At 38.3% G+C, this 21,958-nt stretch overlaps 1 protein-coding gene across 20 annotated transcripts in view; it reads left to right on the forward strand.

Annotated features, from left to right (window-relative positions):
- The window catches only part of stxbp5a (syntaxin binding protein 5a (tomosyn)), a 441,079-nt gene that overhangs the window by 200,162 nt on the left and 218,959 nt on the right, over positions 1 to 21,958 (forward strand). For all 20 annotated transcript variants that reach the window (XM_062044606.1, XM_062044598.1, XM_062044603.1 and 17 more), the window contains 7 exons: positions 7,888 to 7,960; positions 8,028 to 8,175; positions 13,498 to 13,565; positions 14,056 to 14,096; positions 19,275 to 19,495; positions 21,206 to 21,369; positions 21,486 to 21,611. In XM_062044606.1, the coding sequence (XP_061900590.1) occupies positions 7,888 to 7,960; positions 8,028 to 8,175; positions 13,498 to 13,565; positions 14,056 to 14,096; positions 19,275 to 19,495; positions 21,206 to 21,369; positions 21,486 to 21,611 (841 nt within the window). The remainder of the gene's footprint in view (positions 1 to 7,887; positions 7,961 to 8,027; positions 8,176 to 13,497; positions 13,566 to 14,055; positions 14,097 to 19,274; positions 19,496 to 21,205; positions 21,370 to 21,485; positions 21,612 to 21,958) is intronic.

The raw sequence follows: 21,958 nt of genomic DNA on the forward strand, positions 1-21,958 counted from the left end.
TTGTATTCTATCAATTTATACCAATATTGTAATTCTTAATTTAAATTTAACTTCTAAAAGAAATAAGTAACCATTTTTTCAATACATAAATACATATTTGATGAAATATGAAAGCATAACAAAACAAATGGTAAATGACATGTTAAATGAAAAAAAATATTGCTACATAATTAGTAAATCATAAAAGATAAACGTATTAATTTCTTAAAAAGAAACAAAGTATTAGCTTATTTCCAAGTGGTTGGAGATGAAGAATGAAGATGATTGCTACTATTAAATGTGCCTGGGAAAAAAAAATCAGTTCCAGGTCGGGATGGTAATCGAAAACTGGTTCTTGTTCAGAGCCGGTTCCCAGTGTATGAATTCCTTAGAATCTTTTGCAATTTTTTCAAACAATACCCTTAATGGGGCAGCACGGTGGAACAGGGGTGAATACGTGTGCCGCACAATAAGAATGTCCTGGGTTTGATCCCCGGGCTTGGGATCTTTCTGTGCGGAGTTTGCATGTTCTCCCCGTGACTGCGTGGGTTCCCTCCGGGTACCCGAGCTCCCTCCCACCTCCAAAGACATGCACCTGGTGATAGGTTGATTGGCAACACTAAATTGGCCCTAGTGTGTGAATGTGAGTGTGGTTGTTGTCTATCTGTGTTGGCTAGGGATGGATATCTTCACCTCAGAAGCCGATTTGATACGCATCTCGATACATGATCACCGATAGGATACAGTAACGATACAATGAAGCCTCCTGCCGATACGATGCAATGCGATTTACTTCTATTCTCAATACCATGCGATTCAAAAAGATTTCATAACGATACATCATAGACCTTACAGAGGTGTTCAGCTCCATTAGTTTTTTTATGATGCTGTACCATTCAATTCAGAAATGTTTAAGTCTACATTCAGCCTCTTGCCTCCGAAGCTTAACTGTGCCTTACTCTCTGTATGAACTTGAAGGTTGCATTTCACATTGCTTTTTTGTGTAAAGCAGTGATCGGGTGGAATTAGCTGCCAAAAGCTTATTTTGTCCAAAGAACAGTGTGATGGTCCTGCTGTTATCACTACTAGAGCTTGGCGTGGCTGCATCGGATTCCGCACAATCCAAACTAGTGGGAATGGGGGCAGCGGCTGAAGTATCCACGAGGTGCCGTCTCTTTATGTGTGTAGCGAGGTTTGTCGTGCTACTCACGTATTTGATAGATGCACGGCATTCTTTACATATTCCATGTGTCTTATCAATCTTACCGTCTTTCTTATAAAAACTGAAGTAATTCCATACGTTTGATTTATGCAAGTTTTTGGGAGCATCGAATATCTCATCACCGTCATCCATGTCGCTGAGTTTCCTTCTGTGCCCGCCCTAGAAATAGGACAGAGTCAGGGCTGCCAATTAGATATTAGATCTCGCCATAGACCTCCATGGATCTCAGGTGAAAAATAAACAACCGAGACTGTATAAAACAAGTTGCTATAACAAGTGACACTGGGCTGAGCAGGAAATAATAGAACATATTAATATCGATCAGATGCATGAATTTAACCGATACAGATAGGCAAGAGCCGATGTTTATCGATGCATGATGGAATGTACCGGTGCAGTCGCATCGCAAGTGATTGATTCAAACCACTGGTGCGAATCTGTGAAACTGTCCATTCCTAGTGTTGGCCCCGCGATGAGGTGGCGACTTGTCTATGGTGTACACTGCCTTCTGCCTGAGTGCAGCTGGAATAGGCTCCAGCCACCCCCACAACCCCGAGAGGGACAAGCGGTAGAAAGTGGATGGATGGATGAATTGATTCCCTTAACGCAGGGGTCGGCAATCTTTACCACTCAAAGAGCCATTTTGACCGTTTCACAAATTAAAGAATACAATGGGAGCCACAAAACTTTTTTGAAATTTAAAATGAAATAACACTGCATACAAAGTTTTTTTTTGCTTTGTCCTATGTATAAACCAGGGGTCTCAGACACGCGGCCCGCACCTTAATATGAAAATGTAATGTTAGTGCGGCCCTCGAGTTTTATATGTATGGCGCTTGACAGCGTCACACTTGCCAACCCTCCCAATATTTCCGGGAGACTCCCGAATTTCAGGGCAACTATTCTCTCGAATTACTGTTGATTTTCGCCCAAACAACAATAATAAGGGTGTGCCGTGATGGCATTGCCTTTAGCGCCCTCTACAACCTGTACATACTGCGTGCCAGCCCAGTTACATGTTGTATGAGGCTTCAGCAGACACACATGAGTGACTGTAAGGCATACTTGATCAACAGCCATACAGGTTATACCGAGGGTGGCCGTATAAAACAACTTTAACACTCTTACTAATATGCGCAACACTGTGAACCCACACGAAACAAGAATGACAAACACATTTCGGGAGAACATCCGCACCGTAACACAACATAAACACAACAGAACAAATACCCAGAATCCCTTGCAGCACTAACTCTTCCCTAACCCCAACCCTGCCCCCCCACACATCAACCCCCCTCTCCCTCCGTGCGTCGGTTGAGGTGGGCGGGGTTTGGTGGTAGCAGGGGTGTATAATGTAGCCAGGATGAGTTAGGGCTGCAAGGGATTCTGGGTATTTGTTCTGTTGTGTTTATGTTGTGTTACAGTGCGGATGTTCTCCCGAAATGTGTTTGTCATTCTTGTTTGGTGTGGGTTCACAGTGTGGCGCATATTAGTAAGAGTGTTAAAGTTGTTAATACGGTCACCCTCAGTGTGACCTGTGTGGCTGTTGACCAAGTATGCCTTGCAGTCACTTACGTGTGTAAGCAGAGGCCGCATACAACATGTGACTGGGCCGGCACGCAGATAGTATGGTAAAAAGCGGACGCGACGACAGGGTGTAGAGGACACTAATAAAGTGCCATCACGGCACGCCCTCAATATTGTTGACCTGGTAAAAATCAGAGAATATTTGCTCCGGGATATTTCCGGGAGAGGCACTGAAATCCGGAAGTCTCCCAGTAAAATCGGGAGGGTCGGCAAGTATGCAGCTGAGCCGCATCAGAGTGGTCAAAGAGCCGCATGCGGCTCCGGAGCCGCAGGTTGCCGACCCCTGCCTTAACGATTCTTGCGGGAGAATGACATCATTACGCAATTTGCCGACATTTTACAGAAAAGATTGCATTAGCGCTCCTTGTTATAATCGCCAGGTTGCTATTTCATCAAGAGGAGAACATATGAGCAATATGCTGGAACATTTGAACACACAGCATGCAATGACGATAAATGAATGTCGTGTTTTTGAACTGCGGCCATCTCATCCCAGGCAGCAGCAGTCATCTGAGGTAAATAAAACAGGTGCTCACAAAACACTGCCTATGTAATGTTAGGGCTATTACCTGTAACATTGAAATTAATGACTTCTCATTTAGATTAGTTAGACGTGACATTAGCCGACTGGTTTCCAGGCGGGCAGTAATAGCTCCAGCTCATGTCTGCTGCTAGCTTTCACCGCAGCAGGGAAGCGTACACTCAAGCCAGGAACGACGAACGTCACCGAGCAGTGACTAAGTTTGTGGTCAAAAGCTTGGAACCATTTGCCACAGTAGATGCTCCTTTGGTAAGCAGTAGGGTTGTACGGTATACCGGTATTAGTATAGTACCGCGATACTAATGAATCATATTTGGTACTATACCGCCTTTGAAAAGTACCGGTCCACCACCCCCCCGCGCCCTCGTCACTGTCACGTCGTGTCATTGCTGGTTTACGAGCAGAGGAGCATGTTCGGTAGCACACACACACAGAGAGTACATACAAGCAGACACAGTGTGTAGACAGAAAAGAGAGAACGGATGCATTTTGGCTTAAAAACTAACGATAAAGTTGAAGTTATAACACTGAAACGCCCTCAGGAAGAGGTGCTTTAAGACATTGCTAGTCCATCCGCAGTCTGCAGTGTTTTGGCCACTTCTAAATCACTAATCCTCGCCTCCATGGCGACAAATAAAGTAAGTTTCTTACAAGTATCATCCCTGCAGGACGAGGAATAGCTAAACATGCTTCACTACACACCCTAGCTCACCCGCGTCATAATGTAAGCAAATGGCATTGGTGGATCTACACCTGACATCCACTGTAATGATACCAAGTACAATAGCGTATCTAGTCGATACTACTATGATTACGTCGGTATTGTCTCGCATCACAACATCTTCTTTCGTTTTTTGTTTTTTTATATTATGTTTATAAACTCAGGAAATATGTCCCTGGACACATGAGGACTTTGAATATGATCAATGTATGATCCTGTAACTACTTGGTATCAGATTGATACCCAAATGTATGGTATCATCCAAAACTAATGTAAAGTATTCAAACAACAGAAGAATAAGTGATTATTACATTTTAACAGAAGTGTAGATAGAACATGTTAAAAGAGAAAGTAAGCAGATATTAACAGTAAATGAACAAGTAGATTAATAATCAATTTTCTACCACTTGTCCTTAATCATTTTGACAAAATAATAGAATGATAAATGACACAATATGTTATTGAATATGTCAGCAGAACATATGTTTAATGTACCATAAGATATTTTGTTAAAATAATGCCAATAATGCCATTTTTTGTGGTCACCTTTTATTTAGAAAAGTATCGGTACCAAAATATTGGTATCAGGACAACACTACTAAGCAGTTTTGGTAATAACGACATTAGAGTATAATTGTGTTACTAACTGCATTATTTTTTCTCAGTAGCGAATAATGTATTTAATTACTGTTCCTGTTGCCGTTACTGAGAATGTGAGGTGGCTAGTTACTACAGTTTGGTTGAATGAAGCGCAAGGTGTCAGGTTTCGCCCTCACATCGGCTGCATGCGGAGAACAGGGGTGGGGATGATGGCGCTGATGATGATTGACTGTGTGGGCTGATCATGCCCTGCTCACACTGTCTCACTGCACGCTCGGACTGACACACAACAAGACCCACGATAATTGCGACGAGCTGCAGCCAGGGAAATTCGAAGGTAGTGTTCTCAAACTGCAAGTACTGGCACTACTTTTTCCTCACTGAACTGAAAGGCAAGAATGGTTACCTAACATGCACGCTATGTCCAGGAAACAAATGTTTGTCCACGTCTGCCTCAAGCAACTCAAATCGCACCTCACATCAACACATGCCAACATGACGCTTGTTGCTGCTGCTAACCCAACTCAAGCCCAAATGCAAACAATTCTTAAATCAGATTCATCACAATTTGGATTAATCATGATTAATCACGGGTGATTACTGGTTTGCATTATTAAAATTAGCTTAAGAAAAGACCCCGATATTTGTACGTAAATGCAATTTTATTGTCAGGATGTCATCCAGGAACGTTTTTAAACGTTTTACTTGAATGTACACTACCGTTCAAAAGTTTGGGGTCACCCAAACAATTTTGTGGAATAGCCTTCATTTCTAAGAACAAGAATAGACTGTCGAGTTTCAGATGAAAGTTCTCTTTTTCTGGCCATTTTGAGCGTTTAGTTGACCCCACAAATGTGATGCTCCAGAAACTCAATCTGCTCAAAGGAAGGTCAGTTTGGTAGCTTCTGTAACGAGCTAAACTGTTTTCAGATGTGTGAACATGATTGCACAAGGGTTTTCTAATCATCAATTAGCCTTCTGAGCCAATGAGCAAACACATTGTGCCATTAGAACACTGGAGTGATAGTTTCTGGAAATGGGCCTCTATACACCTATGTAGATATTGCACCAAAAACCAGACATTTGCAGCTAGAATAGTCATTTACCACATTAGCAATGTATAGAGTGTATTTCTTTAAAGTTAAGACTAGTTTAAAGTTATCTTCCTTCAAAAATAAGGACATTTCAATGTGACCCCAAACTTTTGAACGGTAGTGTATGTCATTCATTTGCCCAAAACTTGGTAACAGTTTTATCTAAAGTTTTTTCAGGCTGTATTATGGTATACATGTGCAGAGAATTGTACAACTTAAAGCCTAAATGTTCCAAATGTGTCTTTTTATCTAAGTTTAAATTTTTTGGTACCGTATTGGGTTTTGTACTTTCATTATTTAATATTGATACTTTACAGAATATTTATTTTTCATAAATTGTTATCATATGGCACACTGCAATCTAAGGAGTTTAGATAAATGCCAAATGTTTTAAAATAGTGTATATAGTATTTTTGTTCTTCAATCAGTTAATATAACATGTTTAACGTTAAAGATGTTATTGAATGTAATAGTGTATAAAATAAAGAAAAGAAACATAACGTCACAGTTACTTTACTGAGTAACTAATTACTCTTAGTATGAGGTAACTGAGATAGTAACTCAATTACTTTTTGGGAGAAGTAATTTGTTACTGTAACTAATTACTTTTTTAGTAAGCTGACCAACACTGTTGGTACGTGAATGTTCAATTGCCGTCTGAGAAAAGTTGCACGTTTTCCACAAACCGCATTTTCACTCTGTCAGGTGAAAGTCATAAAATTGGAATATCGTGTAAATGTTCTTTCATGTCAGCAATTCAACTTCAAATGTGAAACTAATATGTGATGTAAACTCATTACATGCAAAGTGAGATATGTAAAGCCTTTATTTGTTATAATTTTGATAATCATGATTTCCAGTTTTTGAAAACCCCACATTTTCGATTCAATGTTTTCATAAGCTGTAAGCAAAAAACATCTACAGGTACATTCTATCTAAAGAAGGCTGAAAATATATTGCATTGCATGCTATTAGCCTATGTCATTATATTAATTTCACTTTGTAAATCTAAACAAGCCTTTGCACAATATATATATATATTTTGTTTCACCATTACATTTCCTAGGAAGATGACAATGATTATTCTTAAAGGTTTTGAAAACGTTACTAAATGTTACATTCTTGTAAAATTTCCACATATGTTATATTTTGTTAGATTCTACAGAAGAATATTTATTTATTTTCAAAAAAGATCATTTTTTCTATGCTTTGTGCCCCTAAGTGTAAGGTGATGTTAGCGCCAAGCTCAACAAAGTTGATGCTGATCCACCTTTTTATTATCTTTTTTTCTTAATAAGAATCTATAAAGAACCGAATCGTTAAGCAGAATCCAAAGTGGAATCAGAACCGGAAAAAACTATTCCCATCCCTCGTTGCAGTGTTAAACTTCTGCCACCTTGAGCCCTTCATTTTACTGTATATACAAGTGTAAAAATAAGTTAACCACTGAAGACTATAATGACAAAGGTGTAATGCAAATAGTAGGCTCACGCATGTCGCTTTTTAACGTTGTTAATCGTCCTACAAGGCATACAAAAAGTTAATAGTAAAATTGTTGCACTCTACATGCGAGACATTGCACTTAAGTCTTGAAGCTGAAGAAGCATGTACGCACGTACAACACTTAAGACCTTCAGTATATCAGTATGTGGAATTAAATGATGGAATGGATTAAGCAAAGAAATCAAACAATGTACTAATATGATCCACTTCAGGAAACTCTTCAAACTTAAAGTGTTTACAAAAAAGAATTTATCTCATCCATCCATTCATTTTCAAGATAATCTTACTAATCTCACCATATGGAATATAACTTACTTCACTAATTATTATTTATTTATTTTTAATGTTATTACTTATGGAGTATATTGTGAATAAATTGAGAACAGGAAGTGAACAAAAGTTTTAGCAACTGCTATGTAAAGGAAAAGTGGTAGTATTAAATAAGTTCTGCTTCTTCCTACTCCTTTTCAAACATGTTGAATAGAGAAACTGGAAATTGTGATGTTTCATGTTGTGTGCATGCATGTTTCAAATAATCACAAACTCAACTCAAATATTGTAATAACATTTGCTAGCTAGCGTAGGACGACTCCATGGTGTGTTCAAATACTGTAAAGTCAATATTTTCTCCACTGTGCAGATTTTCAGGAACCTTACGCCGTGGTGGTCCTCCTCGAAAAAGACTTGGTGGTGATCGACCTCGCACAAAACGGGTGCGTGCAATAACTCTGCATCCTCTTGACAGTGCGCCCGGCTCAAATGAATCATTTTTGTTTGTAGTTACCCCATCTTCGAGAACCCCTACCCCTTGAGCATCCACGAGTCCCCGGTGACCTGCTGCGAGTATTTGGCCGACTGCCCCGTGGACCTCATACCAGCACTTTACTCTGTGGGCTCTCGACAGAAGCGGCAAGGCTACAGCAAAAAGGTAAGACCTCCTATTCAGGAATACATTGAGATGGTCCACGTTTTTCTAGTTCAACATGAAATAAGTCCAAAAACACATCCTGATGAGGCGAGTGCCAATATCCGTCTCAGACAAGGAATAGACAGGTTTTATTGTTTTTTATTATGGAGGACAAATAAATGCGCTGTAAGGTCCCCATCACAATAAAAGATTCATGGTGCGGAACAAAATAACATCACTCTTTATTTTCATTCCTTTTTCACTTCACCGACAGTGCAATAAAAGGTCCCAAAATTAGAAATGCAAATATAAACTATGACGTTTACTCAGACTTCAACAAAAAGCTGGTGCATGTGTGGACCTAGTGAATTATTCAAGTGACACGACTTCCACGCGCATTTTATGTAGGCACAACACAGCTCGCTGTTTTATTTGAAGTTTCTCCCAAGTTTGTGTTAGGACAATATAGTTGTAATACTATAAGAAAAGTCATAATTTTTTGACAATAAAAATGGGAAAAGTCATCATTTCATATGAATAAAGTTGTAATGTTATTAGGAAAATGGAATACTTTTATTAAAATGTGAGCTATAAATACAATGCAGTTGTAATACTGAGATATAGATAAAATAAAGTTGTAATATTATGAGAAAAGTAATAATTCTATGTGAATAAAAATTAAAGTCATAATTTTATTTTAAAAAGTTGTAATTCTATGAGAATAAAATAATCATTTTGTGAGAATAACAATTAGAAAACAAATTGTATGACAAAGCTATAATTCTATGATAAAAAATGAATAATTTTATAAAAAAATACATTTATAATAGTACAAAGGAAAAAAATGAATAATTTAAGAGGAAAAAAATGAAAAAAGTCAACCTTTTGAAAAATAATTTCATGAAATAAAAATGACAAAGGTCATAATTTCATGAAAATAGAGTTATTATTGTTATGAGAAAAAGTATTTATGGAGGTCAATTTGTGTGTTTATTTCAAAAGGTTGTTTTTTTTACACTGAATTTATGCAACTTAATTTTTTGCGCTTGAATTTTGTGAGCTGGATTTTTTTAAATAAAATGTATGCTGGCTGGCAATTTCATTGAAAAAAAATTCAGTGTAAAAAATTTCAGTGTAAAAAAATTTAGTGTTTAAAAATTTTGTGAAAAAAATCAGTGTAAAAAAAATCAGTGCTGAAAAATTCAATGTACAATTAAATCAGTGTCGACAAATATGCTGCTTCAAAATGCAAAATTTACTTCCGGTAGCTTAAGACTGAAGCAATCGATCCTGTCTCAGAACCAGCCAATGAGGTGTCAAGTTTGAAGTCACGTGACACGGGTCTTGCAAAACAGTATAAACAAGCAGTTAACTGGGCAACCTGGGTACAATACAACATAATAAATACTTCAATGTGGCCCTCCGAATGTTTTCAAAGTATAGAAATGATTCCAAAGGTTAAAATCTGCACTTGTGAGCATTGGCGTTGTTAGGCCTATTTTAGGTGTACGAAGCACATTAGCACACAGCACTGCAGAACAAGAACCTTGTGTCTGCAATTGTAAATAATTTAGTTTTTCAGTTTTGTGTTTCTTGTAGAATCTATATAAAGTAATATACATTAGCCTACTGTTAAAATAGTGTAAAAAACATCATTAAATATATTTGTTTTATTGTATTGTTACATTAATAGCTGTTGTATTATTATAGGATGGCTTGTTAAACATTTCATAGGATTTTCAGAGGGAGGAAAAACCAAGACATTTAATATAAAATGTAAAATGAATAAATACATAAAAAGAAAAAGAAAAAAAATGGTTAAAAGCCATCGTCCCGGGGAGCATTTAATTTCATCCTGTGCATTTTTTTTACCGTCCCCGGGACGACGGGACTACATTAATCTCAAGCCCTGGAAGTTACATTTTATTGTTTACATTATTTGTTTCAGCATTGCACTTTGAAGATGGTCCCTCAGCTCTTTGACAGCTTTGGCTCTTTTTCAGATCAGCAGACGGCCTCTAAATCTTTCTTATTTACAGTATATATAAACATTTCTCATTTCTATTCAGACTTCCATATATATTTAATTTCCTCAACGGCTTGCCATAATATATATATATATATATATATATATATATATATATATATATATATATATATATATATATATATATATATATATATATATATATATATATATATATATATATATATATATATATATATATATATATATTATATACAAGCCAAATTATCCCGATCCAGATAATACTTTAATTCAAGTAATCAAGTAATATTTCCAGGGCTTGAATTTACAACCATTTTAGTTACATATGTGCCCAAAATGTAACTTCAAAATATTTGGGAACAAACAATTATTGTATTGTGAGCTAAAGTGGTGGCATTAGCCTCAATGTTGTGAATGAATAACACAGAGGCTAATGCCATGACTTTCATTGTGTTTCAGTGTATCTTGAAGGATCATGCAAGTAATTGTTTTTTGTTGATGCTGTAAACAAAATGTCACTGTGCAAACCCATGTTTGTTGTTGTACTGAACACAGATTGAAAATAAACCGACTGAAATAATAATAATAACAATGATTAATTTCTAAGTCTTTATTAGCTGTTTGTGAAGTTTTGTGCTCTTGCGCTATGTTCGCTCGCATCCTGTGCATCTCCTGGGGGCTAAGCCCCCCCTGTCGTTAAAAGCTAGTGACGCCCCTGCTTGTGAGTGACATACGAGTTTGTACGTGTCATGATATGCAGTTCAACTGACTGAGATACACAATGTGACCAACAGATGGTGCTGGATAATGATGTTTCAGGTAAACGTAAAGAAAAAGACAAGGGCTATATATAGATGTTTGGATGCATTCATGGAGGGAGGAATAAATGCTTGAGCGTAAGCTCGTGGTTCACAAGACACATTTCGGTCAATAATAGATCAACCAAACACTACAGTAACCATAGGAAGCACTGCTTCATGCAGACAATGGACAAGCTTGAGATCTCTATGTAATATCACAGTTCTGCAGAACTTTGTTGTAGGAAGTTGAGTTTATCGTTTGGCTTTATTTTCCGCCGCGTTTGTTGGCTCTTTGTTGCTCTTGCTGGATTATTAAAGATCTCGATCAAGGAAGTGGTCTGGGAAGTAGAGGAGCAACGTTCATATAATCTCAATATTCAGTGTTTTATTGTTCATAGTTAATGACTCTCATATATTCGAAAAAAACCAAAAGTTTATTACGTGTTTGAGATGTTTTTGAGATGTTTTTTTTACTGAAAAGACACTCAGAATGTACATAAAATAAGGAGGATGGGATTTACAATACTAACAAAGAACAATAAAACACTGAATAATGATAAAAATATGAACATTGCTTCTCTACTTCCCAGACCACCTGCGAAACATAAACGCAAAGGGTAAAAGACATCCACATATTCGATATAATATCACTGTTCTGTAGAACTCTGCCTCCGTCTGACACTCGCCGCTCCTTAAACAAGCCCCGCCCACTCTGCCACACTCTGTTCGTGCCTCGTCTGCATGAAGCAGAGCTTTGTATGTCATTTAAAAGTGCAGCTTCTAACCATCGGAATCATTTCTATAGTTTAAAAACATCCAGCGGCCTGCATTGAAGTGTTTATTATGTTGTATTATGCCCAGGTAGACCTGTTATCTGTTTTTTTATGCTGTTTTGCAAAACCCGTGTCACGTGACTTTAAACTTGACAGCTCATTGGCTAGTTTTGAGACAGGATTGATTGCTTCAGTCTTAATTTACCGGAAGTGAGTCATGCATTTTGAAGAGGTACATTTTTCAACACTGAATTTTTATACACTGAATTTTTTCATCACCGATTTTTTTTTTTTTACACACAATTTTTCTTCACTGAAATTTTTACACTGAATTTTTATACGCTGAATTTTTTTTATACTGAATTTTTATACACTGAATTTTTCAGCACTGATTTTTTAGACACTGAATATTTTTTCACTGAAATTTTTACACTCAATTTTGTAAATGAAATTGTCAGCATAATTTGATGTAGAAAAATTCAGTTAAAAAAATGTTAACGCAAAACATTCAGTTCGATAAATTCAGTGTCAAAAAAGACACAAATTAACCTCTATAATAATCCTTTTATTAAAATTAAGTTGTAATGCTATGAGATATAGATAAAATAAAGTGGTAATATTATGGGAGAAAGTTATCATTTTATGAGAATGAAAATGAGCAAAGTCATCATTTTATTAAATTAAAGTTGTTATACTATGAGATGATAGTATTTATTTTGTGAGAGTAACAATTAGAAAAGTCATAATTTTATGACAAAAAAGTAATTATACTATGACAAACGAATTGTCATTTAATGAGAATGAATTCATAATAGTATGAGAAAAATGTAAGCATTTTATTAGAATAAAAATTACAAAACTCCACATTTTATAAAAGTTGTAATATAATTAGAAAAAATAATTTTATAAAAATAAAGAAAAAAGGTGTCATTTTATTGGAATATAAATTAGAAAAGTCATATTTTTTTGAGAATAAAATTGTAACACCATCAGGAAAATAGTCAACATTTGTTGTAATACTATCAGGGGGAAAAGTCATAATTTTATAAGAATAACGTACATTACAACAAAAATTGTATTATGTAATGTAATAATATGAGAAAACATGACAACACTTTACCACAGAAAAAATTATAATTATCTTGTTAAGAAAATACAATTTCAATATAATGTGTAAAAATGTCCTCGTTTAAAGAAAATAAATACAACTGTAACAATATCAAAAGGTCATGACAAAGTTTTTGAAAAAAGACGATAAAACTGTAATATTATGAGAAAACAATCTGTTAGGAGAATAGAGTTGTAATATAATAAGAAAGATACTGTATGCATATATTATTTATTATAAGAACTATTTCTGTGAGCACAATTACAAAAAATGTAAAGCAAAACCTCTTTTATTTCTATGTAAATCATTTGACATCATCATGTTATTTTCCTAATAATTCTAATGACTACAACATTAATGGTAATATTATACTTTACTTCACCTTGTTTGACATAATTACACTGCTTGTAGTCGCGTTGAAGCTTTCCTTGTTCGGCAAATGTCAGCATGGACGAAGCAATTGTCTGCTACGCTCTGTCCTCTTCTGCTGCAAACGTCTAGTTGAGCTGCAGTGGAGGTGTGGGGGGATTCTCACATAAAGATCACCATGAGTCATCCTGGTGTCCTTCTGTGTGTTTAAAGACGCACACACACACACACACACAAGCTGAATCAATATCATTTTTTGTAACGTGACGTCTGCTTTCTGTCCAGGAGTGGCCTATCAGTGGGGGCAACTGGGGTCAAGGCACACAAAGCTACCCAGAGATCATCATCACTGGGTAATTGATATTATTACCATTACATTATCATACTCTTTTCTCATGACAAATTGACTGTAAGTCTCGTTCTATTCCGACCGTATCACCCTCTCTTCTTTTTTATTTCCCTTTTGTCTCCTCTCCTCATATGGTATTCTTGTCCAGCTATGTCTCGCTCTTTTAAGAGAGCCACCGCTTGCAGAATGTTTGCCTCCTGCTGCACTCAGCCAAATTGGCAAGAAAACAGTTGAGAGATAGAGAGAGAGAGACAGAGAAAGAAAAAGGAGAGGAAGAATACAATTGTCTTGACAATATGATGTAGTACTACAGCACACAAAAAAGCTTGTAAATACGTTTTTTATTATTTTTATTTCAATGTTCTCTTTCAGGACTGTTTATGTAGATGTTTATGTACTGTATATTCAGATGTGTGTGTGCAGTGTTGCATGCACTTGTCCCCAAAATGAGTAATTTGCTTATTTTATTTATTGAATTTGTCATGTTATTCTAGGCATGCTGATGGAACAGTGAAGTTTTGGGATGCCTCTGCAAGTGAGTTTATTCATTGATGAAACACTTTCTCTTTTTTTCCTTTTCTTTTATTAAAATACAACATAGTAATGGTAAATATATGACAAATACAGTGGCACTGTACCTCGGTTTTTTGGTAGCAGTCTAGTGTGACAAAAAGCTGTATCAACTTTTCCTGTTTGAAGTAATACTAATAAAAATGATGATATTAATAGTAATAATAACAATAAAAATAATCACATAATATTTTTCACATAACAAACGGTTACAATCACGTGAAAATAACCATCACATTATAATAACAGTAATAATAATCACATAATCATCATCATCAATAAAAAAAATTATGATAATATTACTCATCATAATAATCACAGATTGCTTAATAGTCATTTTACAATATTTTATTATTCTTACAATCTCTGTTGAAATCAGCACAATACTGAAGCGACATCTTCATGGGTGGTATTGGGAATGACACTGACCACTAGGGGTCGCCAAACCAAGCTCATATCTGCCTTTTATCACAATACACACTGGTCCAAGGCTAGCCCACCACAGGTTTATCAGGCCTGGGTATGTGTTGTCTGGTGGCTCTATTTTGCAGCCCCTGCCGTGTCTCTCCCTTTCAGCCACAGCCAGTGGCTGACCCTTTTAGCGACAATGGCAAGTTCTTTGATTGCTTTCCGTTGGGCCTGGCCTCTGACTCCCACCTCCTTTCGGAGCCTGGTGGTGGAGCTGCCTACAAAGCCTCTTCAGCCCGGTTCAGCCTCGCTCCTCTGCTTTGGCCGCTAAATTGCTTGTATTCTCGCAAAATACTAGCAAAAAATCAAACAATGCAATGGACTAGATCCCTATACTTTTATCAAAAAAATATTTGTCTAGGGATATGAAGGATTATCCGTCGTCCGCGTTCCCAGACGTATCGACCGATTGTGTCAGACTCCAATTGAACATGACAAAACAGATACAAACTTGGAAAAGCATAGAGGTCTACAACTTCTGTGTGGGGCTGGGTCAAGGAAATTGGTATAAAGACTGTCTTGGGTAAATACGCATCGCTTTTGCTCGGGTGAGGTTGCATTTCATGATTTTTCTTCGCGTCTACTGCCATGTTTGTTGTTGCTGTTGCACATGCTGTTTACGAATAGCGCGTTTTCCCCGTCTTTATCAAAGTGTAAATATACCCAGCAGGCACAAGACATTAAAGGCCTACTGAAACCCACTACTACCGACCATGCAGTCTGATAGTTTATTTATCAATGATGAAATCTTAACATTGCAACACATGCCAATACGGCCGGGTTAACTTATAAAGTGCAATTTTAAATTTCCCGGGAAGCTTCCGCTTGAAAACGTCTATGTATGATGACGTATGCGCGTGACGTCACGACGGCAACGGAAGTATTCGGACCCAATGTGTCACCATACAAACTGCTCTGTTTTCATCGAAAAATTCCACAGTATTCTGGACATCTGAGTTGGTGAATCTTTTGCAATTTTTTTAATGGACAATGGAGACTGCAAAGAAGAAAGTTGTAGGTGCGATCGGTGTATTAGCGGCGGACTACAGCAGTTGTGTTGTGTTTGAGCTGGATAGCAGACGCGCTACCGTGAGTACAGCTTTAGCTTCCAAACATTTGATCGCTTGCCCGTACGTGCGTGTCGCTATGTGCATGTCATGTACGTAACTTTGGGGAAATATGTTTCTCGCCGACTCTGATGGCGGCCGGGGTCGTCGAAAGCTACAACGCCCGCCGCCGCCGCCGCCCCTCTGTAGCTAAGTTAGCTTCAATGGCGTCGTTAGCAACAGCATTGTTAAGCTTCGCCAAGCTGGAAATTATTAACCGTGTATTTACATGTTCATGGTTTAATAGTATTGTTGATCTTCTGTCTATCCTTCCAGTCAGGGGCTTATTTATTTTGTTTCTATCTGCATTTGAGCCTGATGCTATCACGTTAGCTCTGTAGCTAAAGTGTGTCACCGATGTATTGTCGTGGAGATAAAAGTCACTGTGAATGTCCATTTCGCGTTCTCGGCTCTCATTTTCAAGAGGATATAGTATCCGAGGTGGTTTAAAATACAAATCCGTGATCCACAATAGAAAAAGGAGAGAGTGTGGAATCCAATGAGACCTTGTACCTAAGTTACGGTCAGAGCGAAGAAAGATACACCCTGCACTGCCTCTCTAGTCCTTCACTCTAACGTGCCTCATCCACGAATCTTTCATCCTCGCTCAAATTAATGGGGTAATCGTCATTTTCTCGGTCCGAATCTCTCTCACTCCATTGTAAACAATGGGGAAATGTGAGGAAGCCTTCCTCCTGTGACGTCACGCTACTTCCGGTATAGGCAAGGCTTTTTTTTATCAGAGACCAAAAGTTGCGAACTTTATTGTTGTTGTTCTATACTAATCCTTTCAGCAAAAATATGGCAATATTGCAAAATGATCAAGTATGACACATAGAATGGATCTGCTATCCCCGTTTAAATAAAAACAATTCATTTCAGTAGGCCTTTAAAACAACGTTAAGAACTTGTTGAATTAGGTCCTGACGTTGAGCAACTCGAACATAACGTTGTAACAACACTCTTTTTGACAACGTTTAATCAATTTTGGGTTCTGACGTTGATTTGACCATTGAATTTTGGTCATTTTCCAACCAATGTTTTTCAGCACAAATACAACGTTGAAACAACATGCTTTTGACAACGTTTATACAATGTCAGATTGTGACGTTGATTTGACCATTGAAATTTGGTCATTTCCCAACCAACAACGTGGATCCAACATTAGACAACAACATTGTCTCAATTTACAAATACAAGTATTTTGCAACATTGCTTCAAAGTCAGTTTTAAAGGACATGTACAGTATGTATAATCAAAGTTGTATCAATGTGTTGTGCTTGCTGGGATAGATGTCTTCATTGTGTATGTGCTGAAAGCTTCATTTATGATTGCTGCCTTTGGTAATGGCTTAACTCTTAGGTTTTGCTCACATTTGCTTTCTTTTATTTAGACATGCCGAGTTGCTTTTTGAAATTCAAGTAGCGAAAATATGTTTTAGGAAATACATGTAATATCAAGACAATACTTAAATGGGAAATACTAAATGTTGAAGGTATATCAAACAAACCTTTAACAAAGTGATCGTTACAAACTTGTGCTTTCTTCAACTTGGACTGGAGTGCACGCTACTTTTTTCATTGTCGTTTCGTAAAATCTTTCAGTCTTCTGCCCTTCTTAATTATCTCTCGAGGAAATTTGAAGAAACTTTTATCCTTTTCGCAATTTGAACGGTTCGCACAGCCAAAAACAACACAAGCATTGACAGTGACACATAAGAGATACGTGTAGACTGCAATATGACCCAAGTAAACAACAACAACATTTTATATGTTCCATTGAAAATACAGAAAATTACACACAGCGCTTAAAAATCCATCAAAATGTTTTAGTACGACTTTGGTAAGTTATGAAGCCCGCACGGCTTGATGATTTGTACTGTGCTTCAACATATGAGTATTATTATGGTGTGTGTATAAGGTAAGACATATTATCTGGCATTTTGTTTGGAAATATTATGCAAAAGCAACTTTTCTTCCCTTCTGGTACCTGCTGATCTGTATTTGGGATCTGCATCCTGAAAAATTGCGCGCGTCAGCCTTTGTAGTCCGTGTCGATAAGTCGATAAGCTTCTTCTTTTTCTGTATTTTTGTTGTGTTTCAACTAAAGGGGAGGTGACGGCTCAGACACCAGGGGGCAGTATATACAAATATTTATTATATATATAGACAATATAGATATATATATAATAATAATAAACAATACAACTAAACTAAGGAAATGGAGTCTGAACTAGAATACCAGAGTGTGTGATGTAAGACTATGTGTGTAGTATTTAACTGGAATGTGTGTTACCAAAGTGTTGAAGAGATACAAGGAAGTCCAGGGGGCAGGCAGATGATCCGGGATACAAGCGGGGTCCGTGGGGCTGAGAGGAGCGTCAGAGTTCAAGTCCATGCGAGGTGGTCGAGATCCGGGAAGGCAAAACACTGCGGGCACACGGGAGAAGACAGGGGGGGTCAAAGCACAGAGAGGAAACAAGGAGAGAGTCTAAAGGCAGTCGCTTACTGTACACCATGAGAAAACTAAGTTCCCGCGCCGATTCTTGGGTTCACTGGTCCCTTTATGCGGCTCGCCCTCATCAGTCCCAGGTGTGCAGCTCTCCGGTGAGTGATTGCAGCTGGTGGCTGCTGCAGGGCGGAGACGCGCGCGGCGCGTCCCTGGATTTGCGCGGCCGTGGGCGTGTCCCCAGGTGCGCACAGACGGCTGGGGTCTGAGCCGTAACAATTTTCTTGTTATGGGACATTCATCCTCCGCTGTTACCATTTCTAATATAAAGTAGTGTAAAGTTCTTACTTGTATCTGTCAGTAAACTCGCCATGAAAGCGCTAAAACATACCGGTGTAGTGAGTTTACATTATTCACCCAAGGAACTTTAGTTATTAGAGTTCCGGTCGGACGGTTTTTCACGGGACACATTTCCGGCGGATGAGGAGATGCTGCTCCGTTATTGATTTAAGTAAAGTCTGAATATCATTAAAACAGTTAGCTCCATCTTTTGACACATCTTCCACTCCCGTCCTTGCACGCTACACCGCTGCAACAAAGATGACGGCGAGAAGACGCTGTCAAAGGTGAGCCACGAAAATAAGACCGCCCACAGAAGTGACTGTCACAAAGCAGCTTAAAGATGATATGTAAAACATAATCTATGCAACATTTTGACCAAAGAACCACCATTACATGTTATGTAGACCACAAGGAAGTGTTTTACATTTAGAAAAAAATTATACTAATATGACTCCTTTAATGCGCCCTATAATCCGGTGCGCCTTATATATGAAAAAAGATAGAAAATAAACCATTCATCAGCAGTGCGCCTTATAATCCGGTGCGCCCTATGGTCCGGAAAATACAGTAAACTCCGCTGCTTCCTGGCTCCCAAAAATTCTCTTGATACAACCTAAAAAATGACAGGGACAAGATGCAAAGTTAGCCTTTTTGTGGTTCAGTTTAGCATCACAACAACCACTTTTAAATCTAGAAAGCCTTTTTTTTTCTTTAGAAGAACGCCGTTTGTTCTGCTCCTTGCGCTGAAAGTGATCTGGTTTGTGTGTTCTTTGCACCAGTGATGCTCCAGGTGCTCTACAAGCTGAAAACAGCCAAGGTGTTTGACAGGAACCGCTCCAAAGAGGACAAGGGCAGCACGGAGGTGTCTGATGAAGACCCCTTCGCCATTCAGCTCATGACCTGGTGCCCCGAGAGTCGCATGCTGTGTGTGGCCGGCGTGTCTGCAAACATCATCATCTACCGCTTCAGCAAACTGGAAGTAACCACAGAGGTGGTGCAGGTGGGTGTCTCCTCTTTCTCTACAAGCTCCCGAGGAGCAGTGTTCTCTGCAGTGGACGTTTGTTATTTTCACGTACTAACATGTCCCCAGCAAATGCCCACTGCAGAAGACGCTGCTGAGATGAGATAGCGCCTGTCGATGACAGTATGTTGCCATGCCAACAGACAGCAGCGAGGAGGGAAAGCTAGATAATCATCATAATCTGCCTTGATGGCGATTTACGGGGGCGTTGTGACTCACTGTTTAGTGACATAAAGCGACGTGCTGTTTAATCTTGCGCGCCCTTGTGCTCTTTTTTTTTCCTACCCCACGTGTCTCTGCGTATTCCTACTAATGGCGCCATTTGTTTGTGCCAACACTGCCATGCCTCGTGCGTTTGTTGCTCTTGTCAAACTCGACGGCGCTCGCTTGTCAATCAAGCGTCGTGGGCGCTGCTGTGATGTGTTACTTGATGAATTCTGATGACTGTCGCTGGTAGCAGCCTGGAGCGTCTCTTTGTGCTTTTGTTTTTCACAACAACTTAACTCAACATGTTCAAAGGCTGACTATGTTACAGCTTACTGTAGCTTTCCGGTGCCCGGTACCTGGGTACAGAACGCTATCAATTTTCGGTACTTTTTGTGCGTTCATGTGTAATAAATGTTAATTTGTTAATTTACCAATTTTTTCAATAATAAAACATTGATACCTGATAATGATAGCTTTGCAGTCCAATTGTTATAACTTGTTTTCTTACACTCTCATTTGCAGGTACTATATAGTAGATTTTGTGATGCATTGCAGTTACAGTTTCAATACATTAGATGGCAGTAGTGTATAGACTACGGTGTGTTGCCGAGTCAGGGAGTAATCTTTGCCATTGCGCTGAGTCTAGTCTTTTGTTGTGTGACTGTGTCCTAAAAAGTGTTTATACTGTAAGTATAAACACTTATACTGTATAAGTATATACAGTATTATATACTGTTTATATAATATGTGAATTTTACATATGTTATATTTCATATTGCTACTATGATACATTTGTAGTCTACTTAATACCTGCATTACCCTTACCATCCTTACCCTTTCCATCCTTTGAAACTGAGCTACTGTGTAGAATAATTTCCCTTGTGGATCAATAAAGTTTGTCTAAGTCTAAGTCTATTGTACTTATTACACACCAGCGGTTTGATTGTAACGTGCATATTAGTTGTAGTTTTCCTTACCAAATTAGGAGGTGTTGAAATTGTTATGTAAAATCGCTAATGCTAATCATTAGCCTGTCTAGCATCGAGCTAGCGCATTTTGCAATGTGGAGCCTTTCTTTATGTTCAAATGTTGTGTATCAGGCATACTTTCTTTGTTGGCATGGAAAATTGCAACGTGACCTCGAGTTTGGCTGAGCCCGCTCTGAGTGCTGTATGATTGCTTGTTTCCTCACCAAGTGTTTGAAAACGGGCCGAGTCTGCAACCGGACGTGACGTCACTTGCAATTAAGGTATCTAAATATGGCACCCTTTGATTTTACATGAATCGATACCTGATAGTACTGATGGGTTTCGGCTGGTGTCTATAAAAGTACCAAATTCGGTATCCATCCCTCCTGACAACCAGTGTCCACTGAAGTCAACATTTGTGTTTTTTTCCAGAAGCATCTTTCAAGCATGGCGAAATGCACAATCTTTACACCAAATATGCTAATAAAGTTTTTGTTGTGATCGTTTTATTTAGCTACTAGAAGTGCGGATGCAGTATGAGCTGAACGACATGGAGTCTCCAGAGGGCGGAAGCGGGGAGCAAACGTCGGCCGGCGCCTCCCCGCAGACAAGCGGTCCGCCCTCTCACCCTTCCACCAGCAGCAACAACTCTGACGGAAGCAACATGCCGTGCCTCAAGTGAGCTACGAGAGGACCTACACACTAGCACGTTTCTCCTGTCGGAAGCATCCTGGCCATCCACCTCACGGTCACACGGCTCGTCATCCTCATTGTTTTCTATTGGTTCCTTGCAGGGTGCGCAGTACTCAGCTGAAGCAGTCTCCGGGTTACCAAGTAGACTTGGTGGTGCAGTTAGTGTGGGTGAGCGGAGAGCCTCCTCATCAGATCACAAGCCTGGCACTCAATTCCTCCTACGGCCTGTAAGTCAATGCTCCACTCTCATAATTACAGTCGGTATAGAACTTAAATGGCCATATCCCGCTTGCAAAGCGAGACGCATGATTTGTGAAGAGTTGAGGGGGCTGCACTAGCTCCTTTAGCCGTGAGACAGCAGCAGATAACGTGAATATTGTCCAGTGAGTTTAGTGGCAATTACAACTTTGATTACAACTTTAGTCGCTAAGGAGACTGATGCTTTCCAGAAATCAGACATGTCTTAGCAAAATATGTAGGTCATATATATATATATATATATATATATATATATATATATATATATATATATATATATATATATATATATATATATATATATATATATATATAT

The sequence above is a fragment of the Entelurus aequoreus genome, linkage group LG04 (genome assembly GCF_033978785.1).
Source record: "Entelurus aequoreus isolate RoL-2023_Sb linkage group LG04, RoL_Eaeq_v1.1, whole genome shotgun sequence".
NCBI classification, from domain to species: Eukaryota; Metazoa; Chordata; class Actinopteri; order Syngnathiformes; family Syngnathidae; genus Entelurus; species Entelurus aequoreus.